Here is a 24,397-nt window from a genome sequence, read left to right as displayed (position 1 = left end):
ATAAACTCAAAACTTCTATATTCCATGCATGAAAAGATTATTTTTGATGGGGGGGGGTGAGGCTGAGGTTAACATTACAATTTACATTGTAGTTAGTGAACTCAGAATACACTCTGGGAGTTATAAACGTTCATTTCTCCACAGGTTGAGACCTATTTCTAAGAGCACTCAAGTTAAATTTATTCTCCAAAGATGCAATATGACAGCCAGGAATCATTTGATGAGATTTATGACAGACATAAGGAGACAGATATAGTGCAACTTGGCATCTTTGGTATTTCTGAAAAGCTGAAAATTTTGACAGAGTGAAAAAATAAAATAATTGTTTAATTGTTTATTAAATGACTTCCACTCCTGAAAAGTAGATTAATAGGGACTGGATAAACCCTATTGCCTGGATTAATTAAAAAAAAAAAAAAGACAAAGAGTTTCTGTCATGGCATAGCAGAAACAAATCTGACTAGTATCCGTGAGGATGTGGGTTCGATTCCTGGCCTTGCTCAGATCCAGCATTGCCATGAGCTGTGGTATAGTTTGCAGATGTGGCTCAGATCTCCCATTGCTGTGGCTGTGGTGTAGGCCAGAAGCTATCCCTCCAATTCAACCCCTAGCCTGGGAACCTCCATATGCCATGACTGCAGCCCTAGAAAGCAACAGCAACAAAAAGACAAAATACATGAAATGATAGTTTTCATACTTTGGACATCAGGCAGATCAGGTCTGTGCTCTCTCAGAAAAGAGAAACAAAGTGAGTCTATCGATTCCCCACCTTACTGCCTAGAGAAAATGTCAAAGCTGCAGAAGAAAAAGGGGAAATCCAGAAGAAGCCCAGTTGTTTCTCTGAATTGGGAAAACCAAAGCAACTGGAGTTTGTGGAGAGTACCAGAGAAGAGAGAAATGCACAAAAAGAGAAATTTGGACATCTAAATTGCCTCTCTTAAATCTTCATCAGAGCACTTAGTGTATGTGAATGAGGAAATTTCCTAAGGCTAGGGAAAGAACCACCTAATGATAGAAAGGACAAATATGTTTTGTGCTCACCTAGGGCTAGAAAATACTGGATTTCCACAGCCAGATGGACAGCCACATAATTCATGAGATTTTGAGGAGGATACTTAGAAGGATTAGTTGGGCAAATTAGCCCTATGCTATTATGCGATACTGAGGTTCTCGTACCATGTAATAGTTTAAAAGCAAGCCTCAAAAGAATCAGCAGTTCCAAGTAACTTAGTTTTATCCTAGAAAAAAACTTGAGTAATTTAAAAAGCATAAAAATCTATAGCGCCCGTGAAGTATATATACAAAGAGTAAGAAGCACACAAAAATTACTGCACATGCAGAAAACTATGAAAATATAATCCACAATGAGGAGAAAAATTAATAAAGAGAAATAGATGAAAGAACATATAAGGATTTATTATAACTATATTCCATCTGTTCAAGAAGGCAGAGGAAAGATTGAGAAAGTTAGCTGAAATATGGATTATACATAAAAGATCCAAACTATCTTCTAGAGATGAACACTGCCATGTGTAGTATAAAAAATACATTGGATGGGATTAAGGTCTGCTGAGCCACTTTAGGAAAAAAAAAAGTGGCCTAAGAATATAATAATAGAAACTAAGATGAAACATACAAGGAGAGGAATGAAAAAAAATTAGCAGAGAATCAGTGAGCTGTGATACAACCTAAAACACAATAACATATGTGTAATTGGAACACCAGTTAAAACGAGTAAGACAGGAAGGTTAAAAAAAAATCTGAAAAAATAATGGCCAAGGGTTTTTTGCTTGTTTGTTTTGAAATTCAATGAACCCAGTAAAACCATGTCAAGAATCTTAACAGACTTCAAGTAGATGAAACATAAATAAAAGTACCCAGAGACATAATAAAATTGTGTAAAATTAGTGGCAAAGAAAAAAATATTCAAAGCATCCAGATAAAAAATATATATTTTGTACAGAGATATGGATGATTACAATAATTTTACTGGAAACAAGGCAATACAAGAGATAGGGAAATATCATCAAAAAGCTGAAAGAAAAACAAATTATTTATCTAGAATTCCATCACCAGTGCAAATGTACTTAAGAAGCAAAGGCAAAAATGAAACCATTTCCAAGTAGTACAAAAATAAAATGAAGTAATCACCAGCACAGATCCATTATAAGAAATATTAAAGAAGTGCTTCAGGAAGAAAGAAAATGCCAGTTGAAAATCTGGATTAACGCAATTAAGATTTAAAATACATTTTGTTTTAATTTTTTTTAAAAGCTTTAAGGGATATTTCACTGTTTAAAGAAAAAGTAATAGCAATGTACTGTGAAATGGCATAATGTTTCTGTAAGGACAATAGAGATAATATTATTAATTAAAAATACATAATATAAATTCTAAAGCAATTACTCCAGAAACAAAATAGTTATAGCTAATGAGTCCACAAAGGATGTAAGATAAATGATTAAAAAGACTTACTTCCCAAAAGAGGCAAGAAAGAGGAGGAGAAAAGGGCACAGAGACCAGATGAGGCAACAAATAAAACACAAGCAGGATGGTAGATATAAACCCAAATGTACCAATATTCACATTAAATGCAAATGGCCCAAACGCCTCAATTAAAAGTCAAAGATTGCACATTGGATTAAAAATTAAAAAGACTCAACTGTTTGCTGCCAACAAGAAACCCATTTAAAAACACAAATAGATTGAAAGTAATATAGTAATGAAAAATATATATCATGCTAAAACACAAACAAAAAACATGCTGTAGTCATTATATTAATATCAAGCAGACTTCAAAGCAAAGACTATTAACACTGATAAAGAGAAATAGCTCATAAATGATAAAATGGTTAACTCATGAAAAGAATATAACAATACTAAGTTTTTTGTGCACCTAATAACAGAGCTTCAAATTACATGAAACTGATAGAGCTAAAAGAAGAAATGCTAATCCCCAAGTAGGAGTGCTTAAAAATTCAATATATCCAGACACCTGTTTTTCTGTCTTTTCTCTCCAAGTCAGCCCTGAACTTGGCTCACAATAAAAACACTTAGACCTCCATGATTAAACTCTGGGACTCATACATGAGGCTATAACTTGTGTTTGAAGAAATTTTAGGACGGTACCCTATCTCACTAGATCATGTTATTCTGTTGTTGAATTGAAGAAATATAATTGTGCCCGAATACCTTGTTTTTCCCCCTAGGAAGTGGAACTCTCCTGCAGTACTGTGTCCTAGTGCAAGTCCTGACCAGGCTCAAGTTTGATCCCCATGCTAAAGAAACAGATTTTTGGTGTTTATGACAATATTTATCCAAGTATGTTAATTTAACTCAACTTTTAAAATCAAAACATCATCTTAAACTTTTCTTGCTTACTTTAGTTCTCTTGCTATCTTTCCTCATTAGTAAAATTGGGATGATACCTGACACTAAAATAATGGAGAACATGAAGGAATAGATTGGTATTTGTAAAGTCCTTGGAAGGAATACACTGAGTAATTGTCTGTAACGTTAAATGACATGGAACATTAAGGAGAGATCTAGATTGTTTAATGTGAATAAAATATTTTCTAGAAATACAGATAAGATGGAGAAAAAGGTTTTGATTAAATTCTTGCATTTAATATTGGTGGAAGGAATGACTCATATAATACTTTAGTGGATTGATTTAACTTTACAAATGACAACTCAGATTATAAAATATAAAATGAAATACAAAAATAAAAATAGGAGAAGAAGCAGGGATATTTGAAGATTTCTAATTAAATGTATATAAAGGCATATGTATATAAATGTGTATAAATGAATGATATATATATATGTGTGTGTTTGTGTGCGTGCGTGTGTGTGTCTGTGTGTGTGTGTGCGTGTGTGTGTATATATATATATATATATATGATGTTTCACTCAATTGTCAAGATTTTTTCCTTCTCTTGTTCCATAATGGTATTCATCTCTTGGCATAGATTCTTCCAAACAGTCTTAGAAATATCACCAGGCATGAGACAATGCATCTGTTTAGACCTCAGGGAGTAGAAAGTGAGAAAAGACTTACAAATAGAATGATATGTATTATTAATGAATCACCCTGAGGCTGTCCTTAAAGACTGCTAGAAAATGCCTGTAGGTTTAGAAGACACTAACCTCAAAAAAAGTCATAAAAAAATAAAATCCATTCTTCCTCATACATTCAGAGTAATGATCTTGTAAAATGACCTTTTCTCGTCTCTCCTCACTCTTCTCTGGGCAACCAGTACTCAGGCTGAAATAACCTAACTCACTTGCTCAGGATTTTCTAATCAGAATTCTGTTATAACTGAAACGAGGAGTTTACATATTTTGTTTTTCACACCAAACTGAATATCGCTGTTGTTTAGATTTTTGTTAGCATTAATTTTAGAAAATGAATATGTTTAATATAATTCCATACATTTGGTAAGTTATCTTAGTGTAAAATCCTGGAATCCTAAACTACTTTAAAAATTGTATTTGATATAATAGTCTGCTTTTAAGGAAAGAAATGAAACCAAAACACAGTAGCCTTCGAGGTATATAAAAACACTCAAGCCAAAGCCTACTACATTATTTACATATGTTAAACTTATGATGCACAAATTATAATAAAAACAACAACTATTTACATGTGAATAATGATTTTAACTTTTAGAAAAGTTGCAAATGGCTGTACTTTTATTACTCAAATGAATATCATGAAAAGCTTGTAAGGTAACATATGATTCTATTCTTCAGATGAGAAAACCAAGGTTTAGAGAGTCCCACAGTATGAGAACTATAGAGTTATTGTGCCACATATAACCAATAATTCACTGTTAGAGAAAGAATTTAATCTTCATTTGATACCACTGGATTACAAATAAATTTAACCACAAATGGAACATACAGTTTTTTTTTTTTTTTTTTTTTTTTTTTGATGCTGCAGACTTGGCATATGGAAGTTCCTAGACCAGGGACTGAATCTGAATCACAGATGCAGCAATGCTGGATTCTTTAACTCACTGCACTGGGCTGGGATTGAACCTGCATCTTTGAAATGACCTGAGCTGTTGCAGTCAGATTCTTAACCCACTGCACCACAGTAGGAACTCCCCCTTTTTCTTAATTAAAACAGAAAAAAACTACAAACAGACCAATGTAAAATATTTCCAATCAGTTTTATAAAAATATTTTTGATAATATTTAGAAATATCTAAAATGTTTACCTAAAAAAGCTAAATATTTTAATTAAGACAAACTTTAATATTTTTGCAGTTATCTCAATGCAACATTTGTTATTTATGTATCTTACAAAGACCAACTTCTCTACCTATGTTAACTCTTTTCAATTTCTGTTATCACTTCACATCACATAATAGGGATTAAAGATACTCTTATTCTCATTTTCACTGAAATACCATAACCAGAATTCAAACTAAGATTAAATATTATGGCAGAGAGTAAAAAACACAGATCTGAAACCAGATTCAGATTTACATTCAATTCCACCTCTATTTCATTTTTAGTTTGCTTAGATTAAGTATTAAAACATATGAGTCTATTAAAACCATATCCTTTAATAAACATCAGTGAAAGGAGGATAAAAATGAAAGCAAATAATAATTGAGTATTCAAGAAAAGAACTAAAAATATTGTTCCATGGTTGGGTTAAAACACTTCAAAAGAATTGATGAAGGATCATTAAACCCTAAAAGTTTTAATTGTACAGTCTTCTTTTTATTGAGTAATGCCAAATTCTAAGAACATTAGTTCCATGAACAGCTCTGCTAATCTATATCAGGGGTAGTGAAAGATTTTAGCTAACTCTCATTAAGACATGTGATAGTTTTAAGTAGACTGATTAGACATGAAAGGATATAAATTATTTTAAAAATACTTGCTTTTTTTTTTTTTTTTTTTTTTTTTTTTTTTTAGCCTCAGTTGGAAAAGCAATGGCTGTAGCTGGACAACATAATCACTTTTGTTCCCCGACCTTGATAAGTTTGTAAAAGTATGATTTTTTTTCCATTTCATTGTATAAAGATTTGAATACTGCATTTTTAAAAGCCTAAAAAATTAGTCAAATGTATAACAAAAATTTAACTTATTTAAATTACTAAACTTTGTCAGAAGTCCAAACCTTAGTCAGAAATTTGTTCCACAATATTTATTTTTCAGTTGAACTATAATTGCATTTGTGATGCTTCTAATTTATTTTGTTAACACAAATAATTAGTATCAAATGTAATTCAGATGATACATTTCCCAGAAACCAATTTTACTTTTATCAAGAATATTCACCATAGCATCTGTTAAAAAATATTTAACGAGGTACTGTGAGTTTCTGGTTCTACTATGATCATATAGGTACCCTTTAGCTCAACCACCCTGCTGATAACAAGATTTAAAAATACAGAAAAAAATTTAAAAAACCCAAAAAACCCAAACTACATAAAATTTTAGGGTTATATGAAAGTAGGCAGAATGAAGTAAGAAAGACAAGTCATGAAAGAGAAAAGAGCTGAGAGAAAGAGAGAACAGAAAAAAACACAAATAAAATGGTAGACCTAAATTCAAACATTTATATAATTACAATAAATTTTAATGGTCTAAAAACTCTAATTAAAAGGTAAAAATTCTCAGACTGTATAAAATAGCAAGACCCAACTATATAGTACCTTCAAGAGAAAGACAAACGTTAAAAGACATAGATTGAAAGTGATGGATTAAAAAAGATACACCACATAAATCTTAAGAAAAAGAGGGCTATAGTGGTTATATTAATAACAGATAAAATCATCTTAAAGACCAAGAGTATATTAGAGATGAAGAGAAATCTTTATGAGGTGATTTATCAAGAAGATATGATAATTATAAAGGTATATTAGCTTAATAACAGACTCTCAAAATAAATGAAGCAAAAATTTGACAGAACTAAAGGGAGACATAGATGATCACATGTTTATAAAAGGGGATTTTGATACTAAATCTTAGCAATTCACAAACTACTGATCAAAAATTTTAGTAAAGGCATAGATGATCTAAAAATTACTATCAAAGATCTTGATCTAATTGCTATTTACAGAATTCTTTTTTTTTTGTCTTTTTTTTTTTTTTTTTTTTTGTCTTTTGAGGGCTGCACTTGTGGCATATGGAGGTTCCCAGGCTAGGGGTCTAATTGGAGCTGTAGTCACCGGCCTACACCAGAGCCACAGCAACATGGGATCTGAGCCACATCTGTAAACTACACCACAGCTCATGGCAATGCCAGATCCTTAACCCACTGAGCAAGTCCAGGGATCAAACCTGCAACCTCATGGTTACTAGTCGGATTCATTAACCACTGAGCCACGGTGGGAACTCCTGCTATTTACAGAATTCTACCGTCTAATAACTGCAAAATAGTTATGATTTTTAAGTTCACATAGCACATTCAAAAAAATTAACAGTATGCTAGTCAATAAAACAAAGTCTCAAATGTTTAAAACTAGTGAAATCAAACAGAGTATATTTTCTAATCATGATAAAAATTTTAATACCAATAATAAGATATTGAGGAAAACTCAGAAAATTAAGCAATACAATAAGTCACAAGGCCAAAAGAAATCAAGAAAAAATCAGAAAGTATTTTGAACAAAATGAATACACAACATATTGACTTTTGCGGAATGCAAGGAAGGAAAGTGGTGCTAAGGGAAACACTCATAGCTTTAAATACCTACAGTATGAGATTCTACCTTAAGAAATTACATATAGATGTATAATGGATGATTGAAACAAGTATTAGATAGAAAGTAGTCAAGATAAGAGCAAATGTGAAAGAAATAAAGTGAGACAGATAAGAGAAACAGTAATGTTAAAGTTTCTTCCTTTGTCCAACAAAATTGGTGAACCCCTTCCTAGACTGATCACAAAAAAGGAGGGAGAACTTAAATCATCAGTATCATAAATGCAAAAGTAGTTATCACCACAGATAGTAAGAGAATATCATAATACATGACTCTATGCCAACAAATGTGGCCAAATACAATAGACAAATTTCATGAAAAATTTAATTTGCCAAAATCAATACAAGAAAAAAATAAAAATGTAGAAATACCTTGTATGATAAAGAAATTGAATTCAATTCAAAAGCCTTCCTAAAAAATAAATCTCAGATACAGGTAGTTTTGTTAGTGAATTCTATAAATACTCAAGGAGTAACAAAATATCAATTTTACACAAACTTTTTCAGTTACAGAAAAATAGCAAATTGTTCATCTAAATTCATAAGGCTGGTATAAACTTAATTAAAAAAAAACTAGATAAAGTCACTACATGAACAAAAATTTATTGACAAATATATTTTATTAAAACAGGCAAAAACTCCTTAATAACTATTAATAAATTAAATCCTAGAATATAAGAATGTGTATTTACTCTTCAAAAATCAATATAATTCAGGAGAGACATGATTAAGATGGCTGAATAGAAGGACTGGAGCTCACCTTCTTTCATAAAAACAACAAAATTACAACCAAATTCTGAACAACCTTCAACGAAAAGGACTGGAAACTTTCAAAAAGATATCCTACTCCAGAAGACAAAGAGGAGACCACATCAGGAAGGTACGAAGGGCAATTATGTGTTACAAGCAAATCCCATACCTGCCAGGTGGGCAGCCTACAGACAGGAAAACTGACTATGTCACAGGGACTCATCTACAGGAGTGAGAGTTTTGAGCCCCACATGGGGTCCTCATGCCTGGGGAGCTGGCATTGGGAAAAAGAGCCCCTGGAGCATCTGGCATTGAAGGCCAGTGGAGCTTATGCACAGCAGCTCCACAGGAGTGAGGGAAACAAAGACCACATTCTTGAAAGGCCCACACAGGCTTTCATGTGCAGAGACTCCATAGGAATCTGGGTTGGACTGGACTGCAATTCTTGGAGGATCTTCCAGGAAAACAGGTGGTGACTGTGTCTTGTTATGGGGGAAGGACATTCATTAGAGGCAAAGTTCTTGGGAGAGTTCATCAGCATATATTTCTCTATAGGTGCCATTTTTGGAAGATCTTTCCCCACCCATCAGCACTGAGAAGTCCCAGGCCAAACAATAATCCAGGTAGGATCACAGCCCCGCCTATTAGTAAACAGGCTGCCTAAAGATATCTCAGGCACACAGCTGCCTCAAATCTCACTTAGAGACAAAGACCCACCCATAAGAGAGGATAGGAATCAGCCCCACCTACTAGTGGGCAGGCACCAGTCCCTACCATCAGGAAGCCTACATCAAGCCACTGTACCAACTTTAGCCACAAAGTGGATGGACATCAGAAACAAGAGAGGCTAGAACTCTATTGTTTGCAAAAAGGAGACCACACCAAAAACGTATAAAAATGAAGTCACAAAACTATAACTCATATGAGAGCAAGAAAAAACCCCAGAAAAACAGCCAAAGATCTGTAGATTATCAGCCTCCAGGAAAAAGACATTAGACTATTGATGCTGAAGATGGTACACGACACTGGAAATAAACTAAAGGCAAAGATTGATAATTTACAGCAAAAACAGAGCAAAGAAATAAAAGATTTAAAACTTAAGCAAGCAGAGATGCAAAATACAGTAACCAAAATAAAAAATTCATTAGAAGCAACCAACAGTAGAATACAGGAGGCAGAAGAATGAATAAGTGAGGGGGAGGACAGGGGGTGGAAATCACTGATGTGGAACAGAAAAGACAAAGAAGATTGAAAAGAAATGAAGACAGTCTAAGAGAACTCTGGGACAACGTTAAATGTAACAACATCCATATTATAGGGGTGCAAGAAGAAGAGAGAGAGAAAGGGACAGGAAAAATATTCAAAGAGATAACAGCCAAAAACTTCCCTAACATGGGAAAGGAGCCACTCACTCAAATCCAGGAAGAACAAGTACCATATGAAATAAACCCAAGGAAGAACACCCTGAGACACATATTAATCAAACTGGCCAAAATTAAAGACAAAAGGAACATATTGAAAGCAGTTAGGGAAAAGAAACAACATACAAGGGAACCCTGATAAGGTTACTGGCAGGTTTTTAAGCAGAAACTCTGCAGGCCAGAAGGAAGTGGCATGATATACTTAACATGATGAAAGGAAAAAAACCTCCAAACAAGATTACTTTACCCAGTAAGGGACTCATTCAGATTTGAAGGAGAAATCAAAAGCTTTACAGGTAAAGAAAAGCTAAGAGAATTCAATAACACTAAAGGATCTTTACAACAAATACTAAAAGAACTTCTCTAGGCACAAAAGAAAATGCCACTAGAAACAAAAATAGCATAAATGACAATGCTTATCAATAAAGGCATATATACAGTAAAGGTAGGAAATCATCCAAACACAAATATGCTACCAAAATTGAAAATCATGAGAAGAGGAGGGTACAAATGCAGGACACTGGAGATACACTTGCAATTAAGATACCAAGAACTTAAAACAATCTCATATATATATACAGACTCTTATATCAAAACTTCAGGGTAACTGCAAACCAAAAATCTATAATTGATACACAGACAAATAAGAAAAATCAACTCAAATACAACACTAAAGATAGTCATCAGACCACAAGAGAAGAAAACAAAGTGAAGGGAAGAAAAAAGAGCAACAAAAACAAATCCAAAGCAGTTATTAAAATGGCAATAAGAACATACATATCAATAATTACCTTAAATTTAAATTGCTAAATGCCCCAATCAACAGAAAGAGACAGGCTGAATGGATACAAAAACAAGACCCATATACATGCTGTCTTCAAGAGACCCACTTCACTTCTAGGGACACATAAAAATTGAAAGTGAGAGTTTGGAAGAAAATATTCCACGCAAACAGCAATCAAAAGAAACTTGGAGTAGCAACTCATATCAGTCAAAATAGACCTTAAAATGAAAAATACTATAAGAGACAAATAAGGATATTACATAATGATCAAAGGATCAATCCAAGAAGAAGATATAACAATTTTGACTATATATGCACCCAATGTACGATCACTTCAGTATATAAGGCAACTGCTAAAAACCTTAAAAGGAGAAATTGACAATAATACAATAATAGTGGGGGACTTTAACACCCCACTTACAGCAATGGACAGATCATCCAGACAGAAAATCAACAAGGAAACACAGGCCCTAAATGAAGCATTACACCAGATGGACATAGTAGATATTTATAGGACATTCCATCCAAAAGCAACAGAATACGCATTCTTCTCAAGTGCACATGGAACATCCTCTAGAATTGATCACATTCTGGGCCACAGATCAAGCCTTGATAACTTTAAGAAAACTGAAATCATATCAAGCAACTTTTCCAACCAGAACGCTATATGACTGGAAATCAACAAGAAAAAAACTACAACAACAAAAAAAGCTACTAAACAACCAATGGATCACTGAAGAAATCAAAGAGGAAATTAAAAAATACCTAGAAGCAAATGACAACAAAGATACAACACGCCCAAACCTATGGGATGCAGTGAAAGCAGTTCAAAGAGGTAAGTTTATAGCAATACAAGCCTACCTCAGGACATAAGAAAAAGCTCAAATGAAGAACATAACATCTAAAGCAGTTATAGAGAAAAGAACAGACAATAACTAAAGTTAGCAGAAGAAAGAAATCATAAAGATCAGAGCAAAAATCAATGAAATAGAAATGAAGCAAGCCATAGAAAAGATCAATGAAACTAAAAGCTGGTTCTTTGAAAAGATGAACAAAATTGACAAACCCTTAGCCAGACTTATCAAGAAAATAAGAGAGAGGACTCAAATCAATAAAATTAGAAATGAAAAAGGAGAAGTAACAACAGACATCATAGAAATACAAATTAGAAATGAAAAAGGAGAAGTAACAACAGACATCATAGAAATACAAAGGATCACAGAAAACCTAGATGAAATGGACAAATTCTTAGAAAATTACAATCTTCCAAGACTAAACCAAGACAAAATAGAAAAGATGAGCAGACCAATCACAAGTACTGAAATTGAACCATGATTAAATAAACCTCCAATGAAAAAAAAAATCTGGAGCAATGGCTTCACAGGAGAATTCTATAAAACATTTAGAGAAGATCTAACACCTATCCTTACGAAACTATTCCAAAAAATTTCAGAGGAAGAAACCCTCCCAAACTCATTCTATGAGGCTACCATCACCCTGATACCAAAATCAGACAGAGATACCACAAAAAAAAAAGAAAAGTACAGGCCAATTTCACTGATGAACACAGATGCAAAAAGCCTCAACAAAATACTAGCAAACCACATCCAACAATACATTAAAAGGATTGTACTTCATGATGAAGTGGGATTTATCCCAGGGATGCAAAGATTCCTCAATATCTGCAAATAAATCAGTGTGTTACACTACATTAACAAACTGAAAAATGAAAACCATATGATCCTCTCAATAGATGCAGAAAAGCCTTTGACAAAATCCAACACCCATTTCTGATAAAAACCTTTCAGAAAGTGGCTATAAAGGGAACCACTTAATAAAGGCCATACATAACAAATCCAGAGCTAACATCATTCTCAATGGTGAAAACCTGAAAGAATTTCCGCTGAGATCAGGACCAAGACAATGTTGTTTGCTCTCGTCACTTCTATTCAACATAGTTTTGGAAGGCCTCGCCATGACAATCAGAGAAGAAAAAGAAATAAAAGGAATCCAAATTGGAAAGGAAGAAGTAAAACTATCACTATTTGCAGATGACATGATACTACACCAAGAAAATCCTAAAGACTACCAGAAAACTGTTAGAGCTCATCAATAAATTTGACAAAGTTGCAGGATACAAAAGTAATACACAGAAATGAACTGCATTTCTACATACTAGCAATGAACAATCAGAAAGAGAAATTAAGGAACAAATCCCATTTTATGATCATATTAAAAAGAATAAAATACTTAGTAATAAACCTACTTAAAGAGACAGAAGACCTGTACTCTGAAACCTATAAGACATTGATGAAATAAATCAAACATAACACAAACAGATGGAAAGACATACCATGCTCTTGGATTGGAAGAATCAATATTATCAAAATGACTATGCTATCCAAGGCAAGCTGCAGATTCAAGGCAATCCCTATCAAATTACAAAGGACATTTTTCACAAAATATCTTAAAGTTTGTTTGGAAGCACAAAAGACCCAGAATAGCCGAAGACATCCTGAAAAAGAAAAATGGAGCTGGAGGAATCAGGCTCCTGGACTTCAGACTATACTAAAAAGCTGTAGTCATCAAAACCATATGGTACTGGCACAAAGACAGAACTATAGATCAGTGGGACAGGATAGAAAGCCCAGAATAAAACCCATGCACCTACCATCAACTAATCTATTAGAAAGGAGGCAAGAATATACAATGGAGAAAAAATAGTTCCTTCAATAAGTAGTGCTAGAAAAACTGGACAGCCACATGTAAAAGAATGAAATTAGAGCACTTCCTAACACTATACACAAAAACAAACTCAAAAATGGATTAAATATCTACATATGAGACCAGATACTATAAAACTCTTAGAGGGAAACACAGGCCAAACAAACTCTGACATAATCCACAGCAACATCTTCTCAGAGCCTCTTCCCAGAGTAATAACAATAAAAGCAGAAATAAACAAATGGAACTTAGTTAAACTTAAAAGTTTCTGAACAGCAAAGGAAACCCAAAACAAAATGAAAAGACAGTCTACAGAATGGGAGAAAATATTTGCAAGTGAATTAACTGACAAGGGATTAATCTCCAAAATTTATAAACACCTTATACAGCTCAATCCCCCAAAAAAACAACCCCATCAAAAAATGGGCAGAAGATCTAAGCAGACAATTCCCCAAAGAAGACATACAGATGGCCAATAAACACATGAAAAGATGTTCAACATCACTCATTATTAGAGAAATGGAAATCAAAACCACTATGAGGTACCGCCTTACACCAGCCAGAATGGCCATCATCAAAAAGTCTACCAACATTAAATGTTGGAGAGGGTGTGGAGAAATGGGAACCCTCTTACACCATTGGTGGGAATGTATATTGGTCCAATCACTGTGGAAAACACTGTGGAGATTCCTCAGAAAAGTGAAAATGGAATTACCATTTGAACCAGCAATCCCACTCCTGGGCATCTATCTAGAGAAAACCATGACTCGAAAAGACACATGTACTCCAATGTTCATTGCAGCACTATATGCAATAGCCAAGACATGGAAATCACCTAAATGTCTATCGACAGAGGAGCGGATCAAGAAGATGTGGTACATATGCACAATGGAATATTACTCAGACATTAAAAGGAAAGAAATAATGGCATTTGCAGCAACATGGATGGACCTAGAAATTATCATGCTAAGTGAAGTCAGTCAGACAGTGAGACACCAACGTCATATGCTATCACTTACATGTGGAACCTAAAAAAAGGACACAATGAACTTCTTTGCAGAACAGATACTGACTCACAGACTTTGAATAACTTGTGGTTTCCAAATGAGACAGGGTGGGGTTCGGGGGAGATGTGCCTGGGGTTTGGGATGAAAATGCTATAAAATTGGGTTGTGATGATTGCTGGTCAACTATAAACATAATAAAATTCATTAGAAAAGATTTTAAAAATCCATGTAGTTCAGAATATTTAAATAAATAAAGGTGGTAAACTATATAACCATTTCAAGAGAGAGAATATTATTTCGTAAAAATTCAACAATTGTCATGATAAAATCCCCATAAAGCTAGAAAGTGTAGAAAATTACTTTAATCTGATGAGACATCTATGAGGATCCTACATATGATGTCCTATTTCATGCCTCCCTTTAGATCTAGAACACAGCAAAGATACCTGCTTTCACTATTTCTTTTTACTTATTTAACTAGAGATCTTCACATTTTCAAGAAAGCAAGAGAAAGAAATGAAAAGCATGAAGATCAGAAAATTAAGCACATAACTGTTTCATTTCCATATTATATGCTTATTTAAGTGGAAAATCTCAGAGCATCTATGGCACTACCAGTAAAACAAGTAGTTTAGTTTAACAGGTCTTAGGATACCAAGGTTAATGTCGAAAAATCAGTTGTATTCTTCTATATAGGTAGTAAACAGTTGGAAAAGAAATTTAAAAACAATGTGTGTGTGTCTATATATATATATATATATATATATGTATAAAGACTAAATCTAACCAAAACATTCAAGACCTCAAAACCTCTACATTGCAAACTATAAAACACTGCTGAGAGTAAAAAAGAAGAAATTAAAAAATACCCAAAACATTGTGAAGTATAACTCAATAAAGCTATTTCAAAAACTCAACAAATTGTGACTTTACATGCAGAGCTTATTATCTATAAGAATACCTCCACAAAGATAAAATGATAAACTGATGGACATATAGATTGATCAATAGATTGATAGACAGTAAATAGTGAGTTTTTAAGAAGGGACTTAATTTCATAATAATTTTTAAGCATTGCTAGAATTCAGATATTGTGGGTTTATACTATGTATAGACATCAAACTTGGCATTAGGACTTCTGAACCAAAAAGGAATTCCATTTCAGAATATTAACTATATACATGTAATAGTACCAACAGTTGTTAGTGAAGCTCTATACCTGCACTCAGTAAGCTTTGTTTTAAATCAGGCAATTTTAGATATTATTTAAAATGATCTTCTATTTCTAGTCCTGAAGCAAGTCAAGGTGCCTGGTATCTTAGTAATGAGTTACTAAGTAATGATAAACAAAATACTATTTGCAAGTTCTCATCTCTAGCAAAGAAAAGAGGATTTAGTCAAATACAAACCAAGTATCTTTTCATTGTCTAAAATACAATTATGAATCAATTATAATAGAAAAAATAAAAATCTTATTATAAATGATGAAATTAATTACATTCATGATACTTGAAGTTATGGCTGATCCTATGCTTAAATGGTTTACAATGTCATTTTTAAAGGTATAACTGTCATACAGTTTTTTAAAATATATAAATCCCTTATTGTCTATTACATATAAAACGTCCAGATTAAAAGCTTTAAAGCTGTATTTTAAATAAAATATATTTTTAAAAAGACACAATAAAAATTGACACACCTGTCTTAAAATTCAATAGAATAAATAAAACATTGATGTTTTCTTTGTAGAGTTCAAATGTGGACTTAAATGAATCCTTTATCCTTATAAAAATCAGAACTTAAGATATGTTTAACATACGTTTTGGCCAAATAGTGGGAACTCATTTTGAAAAAAATACCAGTTTATTTTTATAACTATGAGGATATAGGAACAACAAGGACAAAACAGTGTTTTATTTCATATGTGATATTAAGACATGGGACTCAGTTAAAAGAGTTTCAGTAGAATTTAAATACATGTGTACATATATATGTGGCAGGGTATTGGGGGTGCATGTGTGTAATTTCTCTATCCAGATAAGTTTTAAAATGTACATACATGATTATCTATCATTGACAGAGGTTCCTATCCCATTTTATCTTTATCAGTTGCCCTAGCTCTTTAAAACAAATCTTACAATGGAAAATTTCTTTGTGAAGCATTTGGAAAGATTTGCCACAGTATTAATCTCCCAAATGCCTCAAATGTGCTAGACTTGGAAACTCATGGGAAAATTGCTTTGTAATAAAGAGCATCATTATCAAAAGCACATGGTGAAACAAAGCAGTTTTCCTTCATGCCTTTATTCTGAGTTTGTACCACATCCTCCTTGCTGAAGAGAGAGCCTGCGCTCTGCCACAGGAATCTCTCCCTCTGGCGCGTGGCATCAAGATGAACTGTCAGGGATGGTGTAGTATACTGAATAATGGATAAATGAGAGTCCCCTGACATGGGTTTGACGGCCATAAAATATGAATTTTGCGATTGCCTTAGTATTCAAACTCAGGAACTGACTGGGAGAATATTATTTCCAAATGCCAAGCTAAGTAAAATTGGGGAGATCTGCAGAAGGTGCTTCTCTTATTAGTGTTTGAAGCAATTACAGAGAGAATGGGTCAGTGCAATTTTCCCCTTGCACTGACAAAACCTTTTCTCGCTACTGCGTTTTTAGCTATTCAAATTCAAATCAGGCTTCTCATCACAAATGTTCTCTTTCTGAGAGACACTGCAAATAAGTAGAAACCCAATTGGGTTTCATTTCTACTGAGAAGGTCACTGTATTTCATTGCAAATAATATCCTGTTAAATCAACAGGTAGAATCAATTCGCTTTTCACTTTATGTCAATTGTTTAACTTATTGGCACCCCATATATGACATATATTCATTTTATTTCTCTGCTAATGATATAATCTCTTACTGCACTAACAGAAAAGCCATGTAAAATGAATATGAAAACTTTACATGTTAACCCTCTCTGAATAAACCAATTTTCAGTGAATTCAGAAATATCACAATAGAAATATTGTACTCAGTAAAATAAGGCTAAGTACAGTAAGAGAACTTGGATTGGGAGGGATCAGGAACACATATAGAGAGAAGTTTGATTTCTCCAAGTTACTGGCTTGATTGAAAATTGCTTTTTTAATAGTTATTTTATAGTCATAATGATGGCCAAAAAGCTTTAGTTATGAATACTAAGGGGGAAAAAAGAGGTAGTGTGACTATACAATTCAAGGTTAAAGAAAAATTGACAAAATATCTTCCTAGAGGAAAAAAAAATGCTGACTTGCTCTTTGTAAGAATTATTAAGATTAGAGTTTTCCATTGACTTTGGAAAAAGAAAAATGTTCTGGTTTATTTTTTGTATTCTTTTGAAACATAGGCAAGGGTATACACCAAGAGACCCACTACTGTGAATCTCTCTTAGATAAAATTCCCTGATTCAAAAGTCCAGAAAGGAAAAATGCATGTCTCTGTGTGTGTGTGTGTGTGTGTGTGTGTGTGTTTGTGTGTGTGTGTAGAGGGGGTAAGTAGATTGATAGAGAATAGAAAAATAGAAGAGTTAATCCATTAATACTAATTGAGGTCATATTCCAAAGAACAATTTTCCAAGAAAGAAAAGAATTCTGAAGAAACAATTTATTTCCCTAGTAAAATAAAAATCACAGCTACTCACCTAACCTCTCAATGGAATAATATCGCTGTTTACTGTCCACACGTACGGTCTCAGCATAAGGGCTCCCAACGCCATAACCGATGATGTAACCTCGCACCACAATGTTTGGGTTCAAGGGAGGGGTCCAACTCATGATGATGCAGTTGGTCTGGGGCCTCACATGAAGAGAGCTTGGCTGGTCAGGTACTTGAGACTCTAGAATTCAAAAGGGACATCAGCATGTCTTGTGATGCAACACATTACACGGTTAAAACTTCTCATTTAAACAAGACTTAACATCACGATCTACAGACCCTCAAATGGAGCATCACTTAATGCCCAAGTTCCTCCTTGTTTCAGTGTGTGATACAATTTCTATATTTGATTTGACTTTCACAGAATTTCTTAAGCACAAGAGGATACTGAATCCCTTCCAGAAGCACTGTAGGTAGCATCATGCATCTTTATTCTAACAGATTTTTCATTGGACTTATTTTTTCCCATGTATTTCTTAAGTATCATTAATAAGGGGTGAAATCAAGGCAGATGTAAAAAATAGAAAGGAAAATGAAATGTTAAAAACTGTCTCGCCAAAGGATTATTTACTCTGATTTAACCAGAAATGAAGGTAGCAGTCTTTTCTTAAGAAATTGTCAGGATAAACAATTTAGGGTTATGATTTGCTCAGCATGATTAGGATAGTACTTGACCCATGGTTTATTGCGTCTATGAAAAGTGCACTTTTTATTAAAGGAAAGGAGACAGTGGACTGGATTAAAGCCGCACAAATTTTGGAGTGTGCAAATTTGATTTAATACCAGGCTCTGTCATTTACTAGCTGTATATCCTCATCGAATTATTTATCTTTCCTGAGTTTACTTACTAATTAATTTGGCATTCCGAATACTGATCGACTCAAAGCTTGAGCTCTGAAGTAATCAAGAGAGGCATTCACATGTTTTACTGAATACTCACTAGCAGTGAGACTTGACAGCCTTATTTATCCTCTTGAAGCCTCTGTTTACTCATGTGCAACATGAGGATAAGAATAGTAATGGTCTCATATGATTTAATGAAATAATGCACAAAACACTCCAATTATGAGCAGCACCAACTGATGTTAGCTGCTAGAGAGAAAGTGCACTTGCTACCCTGACATAAATTTTTAAGAGATTATGTTTAAAACTAATAAACTGGCATTCTGAATTTTATATTATCATTCTTCCCTATGAGTATTTTCTGGACAGTGATCATAATTCAATTAATAGCTATTCGTAGAGTGTCTACTGTGTTTGAGGTATCAGGCTAGGTTCCTATGACGATAAGGGTACAGGAGAGTCAACAAGGCAGTCATAATACCTTCATGCCTAGAGTTTACAGTTCAATGGGAAAGCCAGATGAGTTAAAAGGCAGTTACATTATACTATGATGAATATTTTGATAGGTTTAATACAGACACATGTGGCCTATTCTTTGAAAATCGAAGTATTCAAGGAAGAATTCAAAGAAAGAATATGCCTATCTAAACTTTAATAGTCCATTAACTGCTTTGTACAGTTCTTGGCAATTGATAAGTACTCAAAAATATTAGGGATTTAAACCTTATTCAAACTATTTGTGTTCATTCTTTTGTTCATAACTGAAAATCTCTGAAGGTAACATGTTAAATTATGTAATTTGAAGAATTTGATGATTAAAGCTAATAGTACAATTCATTTTCTCCTTGATGCCATGGCAAAAAGTCAGGCAATCTCTGTCACCAGCTTTATCCATCTTCAACATGCACACTCCTAGCTTAAATGAGATAGAGAAGCAGGTCTTTTATTAAAGTTTTCAAAGTAGGTAGCATACTAACAGCTTTTCAAAAGATGTGACATTCTAAAGATGCTACCTCAAGAGCATTTTCTAAAGATGTCTTTTTTTTTTCTCCTGGAGATGCCCATTTGTGAACAAAACGGACATGCTATTATTCTCCTGCCCTGAATATGTCTGAGATATAATAATGAAAGGGTGTAAAAAAATCATCTCAAAATGTGTATATAAACCTTAGCAGCACAATGCAATGTTCGTGAAGAACTTCCCACTATAAATCCTAAGTAATAAAAGAGATGAAAGGGATAGATTAATACTTTTCAACCCTATTGACATGGAGGCTCTCTAGCATCCTCGATATGTCATGAGCTCTCTGGTGAATTCTTTTTGGCATATTTGATGCTTTTACAATAATTATTGAAACAACATGATGACGTGTCTAACCTTATTTTTAGAAAATGAACTACTATTCAAATTTTCTACATTTATGACTTCTTCAAAACCATATTAAAGCCTAATGATTTGAATGACAATATTCAACATCTTTTAGAACAAAAATGTTTAATTTAATATTTTCAGAACACTATTTCTCCATTTTTGTTTCTGCAAACCATAGAGTCTCTCCCCTAAGAGTTATATAAATTAACACTCATAGAATTATATCTATTGGAAGTTTAAGGGTAACTTGGTAAAGAGTGTACAAACAAAATCATGAATAAGAGGAGCTGTTAGTACGTAAGACACACCTTTATGTTTCACTGCATAAAAGGAATTTCAATCCTAGATCCAAATCTCAAAAGAATTTTTAACATGCTAAATATAAGGCTGCTGATACATAAGAGTATAGGCTGTCTCCCATCTAAATATTTAATGGGCTCTTATCATCCAATTAAGATCACTGGCCCTAAAGGAACGGAGCCTATCAAGGCAGTACTAGACCTGAGCCATTCATTATTTATGGCCTCATCACAAAACTAAGTCTGTTAGCAGATTATTTATAATCTGGAATAGCCTGTTTGTACTCACTCACTTCTGTTTTTTTGTTTGTTTGTTTTTGGGTTTTTTTTTTTTTTGGCTGCACCTGTGGCATATGGAAGTTCCCAAGAGAGGGTTCAATTTGAAACTGCAGCTTTGGGCATATGCCACAGCCACAGCCACACCAGATCCGAGCTGCATCTGTGACCTTTGCTACAACTTACAGTGACACCAGATCCTTAACCCACTGAGTGAGACCAGGTATCTAATGTGCATCCTTACAGAGACAACACTAGCTTCTTAACCTGCTGAGCCATAATGAGAACTCCACTCACTTCTTAATATAAAGACAGAAACAACAATTTTCCTGTTATTCTACCTGAGTTCTGTCTAACACAGGTGACACCTTATAGATGATGAAAATGGTTACTATTGGAATGAACTATAAAACATCAATTTAGAAAATTTGCTATGGAAGGTTTGTGGTGTGACTACTTTTAGTTTGAAGGCCGAAACTGAAATTCATTACTTAGAAGAACATGAAATATTTTTAAGTATCTCTAGGGCAATGATTGCATATACAAATAATAAGGAAGTATTATGATAATTAGTGAAAGAATTTGAAACCAAAGAACATATTTTGCCTGAAATATCCAAATTGACAAGGCTGTTAATTTTTACTGGTCAACTGCCACTCCTGATTATACTATGGAATTATGAAATCTGTCTTGGTTTAATTTGTTTCTAAAAATATTTATTCTCTGAGTGATAATAGAGATTTTTCACTAATGGTCACATATAGCATACTAGAGAATTTATCAGACTAATTCCAGTGGCATTTCAACAATTACTGTGCATCTCCTATGTGTCAGTCATAGTTCTAGGTTCTGAGAGGATAGTTTAGGGGAGATAAGAAAAAAAAATAAACAATAAGCAAAGAAGGAAATCATGGGATCTTGGCAAGTGCTATGCTAGGGTATAGGATATAATTGAGTCATATACATCAAGGAAGGTATCTCTGAAGAGTCTAAGGTGAAAAAATCAGAAAGAACCAGTCAAGTAAACTTCAGGGTGGAAAGCTTTATAGACAGAAGGAATAACTACTACAAAACCTCTACAATAAGAATGAACTTGGTATTGAAGGAATCAAAGGCCACCATGCTCAACCATAAAAGGAAAAGGAAAAAGAGAGATGAAATGGAAATGTAAAATGCTCCAGCTGCTATGGAAAACAATATAGTGATGCCTCAAAAAAGTTCAAAATAGAATTACAATATGATCCACTAACTCTGCATCTGAGTATATTCTTAAAGGACTTAAAAAGGAAGGCTTCAAACAGATGTTTATTCACAGTAGTGAAAAAGTAGAAGCAATGCAAGTGTCCCTCAGTAGATAAATGGATAAAAAACTGTGCTCTCTGTATAAAATGGGATAATTTTCAGCTCTAGGAAGGAAGGAGATTCTGACACATTTAACAACATGGGTGAACCTTTAGAATATTAGGCAAAGTGAAATAAATCAGTCACAAAAAGACAAAAATAAAATGATTCCATTTATATGAGACACATAAAACAGTCAAGTTAATGACAAAGTAGAAGGAGGAGTAAGTAGTTACTACTTAATGAGTTAAGAGTTTCAATTTTGCAAGATTAAAAGAGTTTTGGAGAAGGGTGGTGGTTATAGTTACTCAACAGTGCGACCGTACTTAAAGCCACTGAACCATAAAGTTAAAAATAGATAAAAAGGTAAATTATATGTAATACATATTTTAAAGAAATTTTTTCAAAGAATTTTTAAAAATTTAGAAGACCCTAAAAATATGTTTCTACTTGTCTGTGTGGCCATTATGGAGGTGAAGTGTACGTATTTGGGACATTTGAGAGGTATAGCCAACATAGCTATGTGAGTGAGTGGCAAAGACGAGGCTCAGTGATAACTCCTAGATCTTTGTCTTGGGCAACTGTTAGATGATATATTGTGTTGAGGAAAAACAAGCAGATTCTTCAGTCATGTTAAATGTGAGATGACTACCAGATACCAGGTAACCAGTAGGGTATGTAAGTCTGGGGTTTAGGAGAAATGCCATGGACAGATTTATAGATATGAGAGTCATCAACATAAAGAGAGTATATAAAATAAATTTACATAAATATATAGAGTGTGAGCATGAATATAAACAAATAAAATACAAATAAGATGATGTCAAACAAATAAGATCACTCAAACTCTCTTAAGTCTTTCCATACCACACTGGAAGGCCATGTTCTTGACAATGGCCTAAAAAGTCAAGTGTGATTGGCCCCTTTGCCTCCTTAGCTCATCTCTTAAAACTTTTCCACTTGGTTACCTCACCCCAGCCATCGAGTCCACACTGTGCACTTACTGTCCCTCAAATATGACAGGCATACTCTATTTTGGGGTATCTGAACTTGATGGACCCTCTGCTTAGGAAGTTTTCCCTCAGATATGCCTTTCTCCCTGAGCTTCTTCACATTTTGTTATTTAATTTCCAGTTTCAGACTTATCTGGCTGACATATTTAAAATCACAATCTTTTCCTAGCCTCTTAATCTCCCGTATTAATATAATCTCCTTTCATATTTTTTCCCATTGGATTTATCATCATTTATTGTGCTTTGTATTTCATATGATTACTCCATTACTCTTTGTCTCATCTCTTTCCATAACTTCTCTATAACTCCAGTAATTAGAATAGCTCCTAGAACAGAGTAATCAAAACTATGGGAACAAAGTCTATATTTACTACAAGGTTCAATACAATTGTCATTATGTATATCTTTAATTAAATATAAAATTACCACAGTTTTATATAATTCCATAAAATAAAAAATTTAAGAAAAAAAATAGAATGACATTTTTGTTATTTTATTGTTGGAACAAGATGAAAATACAGTTATTAATGTCATTTGCTCCTAATCACCAGCAAGATTTATCTCCTCTGGCTTCTACTAATGAAAATGATTGCTTCTGTGTACCGTCTGCTGTGGATATGGCACTGCCAAGTGGTGTCAGGCAGTTGGTACTTTTGACAAATACTCACATATCTGTTCTCTATTTAGTGTGCTGCATTTTATGGGTCATTTTGTTAAAATTTTGTTCCCAGTCCTTAATAGCCTATATTTCTTTACAGAGAATTACATAAAGCAATGACATACCCACATGCTGTCTTTTCAGAGAGGTCTGATACATACGAATGTGTTCATTTCTACTGGCAGGGCCTGTTCATCATCTTCCTTAAACCACTTACCTCTGTAAAATTTGAATGTTATTTGTTTGTTTATTGCAATGGTCAATCACTTCAATTCATCATTAAACTCTATCTTGCCAATTTTTTTTTTTTACACTTCCACTCCTATCATTTTTCTCAGTATTAACTTTTAAAAAGTTATTGAACTATAATTGATATATATAATGTATTATTTGAGTACAGCAAAGTGATTCAGTTATATTTTCAGATTATTTGTCATTACAGGTTATTATAAAATACTGAATGCAGTTTCCTATGTTAAGTAGTAAATCC

General features: G+C 33.5%; 1 protein-coding gene across 6 annotated transcripts in view; it reads right to left on the bottom strand.

Moving 5' to 3' along the window:
- DCC (DCC netrin 1 receptor) overlaps positions 1-24,397 on the bottom strand; it is a 1,568,393-nt gene that overhangs the window by 204,297 nt on the left and 1,339,699 nt on the right. For all 6 annotated transcript variants that reach the window (XM_021073445.1, XM_021073448.1, XM_021073456.1 and 3 more), the window contains one exon: positions 18,092-18,286. In XM_021073445.1, the coding sequence (XP_020929104.1) occupies positions 18,092-18,286 (195 nt within the window). The remainder of the gene's footprint in view (positions 1-18,091; positions 18,287-24,397) is intronic.

This window comes from Sus scrofa, chromosome 1, assembly GCF_000003025.6.
Source record: "Sus scrofa isolate TJ Tabasco breed Duroc chromosome 1, Sscrofa11.1, whole genome shotgun sequence".
Classification (NCBI taxonomy): Eukaryota; Metazoa; Chordata; class Mammalia; order Artiodactyla; family Suidae; genus Sus; species Sus scrofa.
This window is presented reverse-complemented; position numbering and strand designations above follow the sequence as displayed.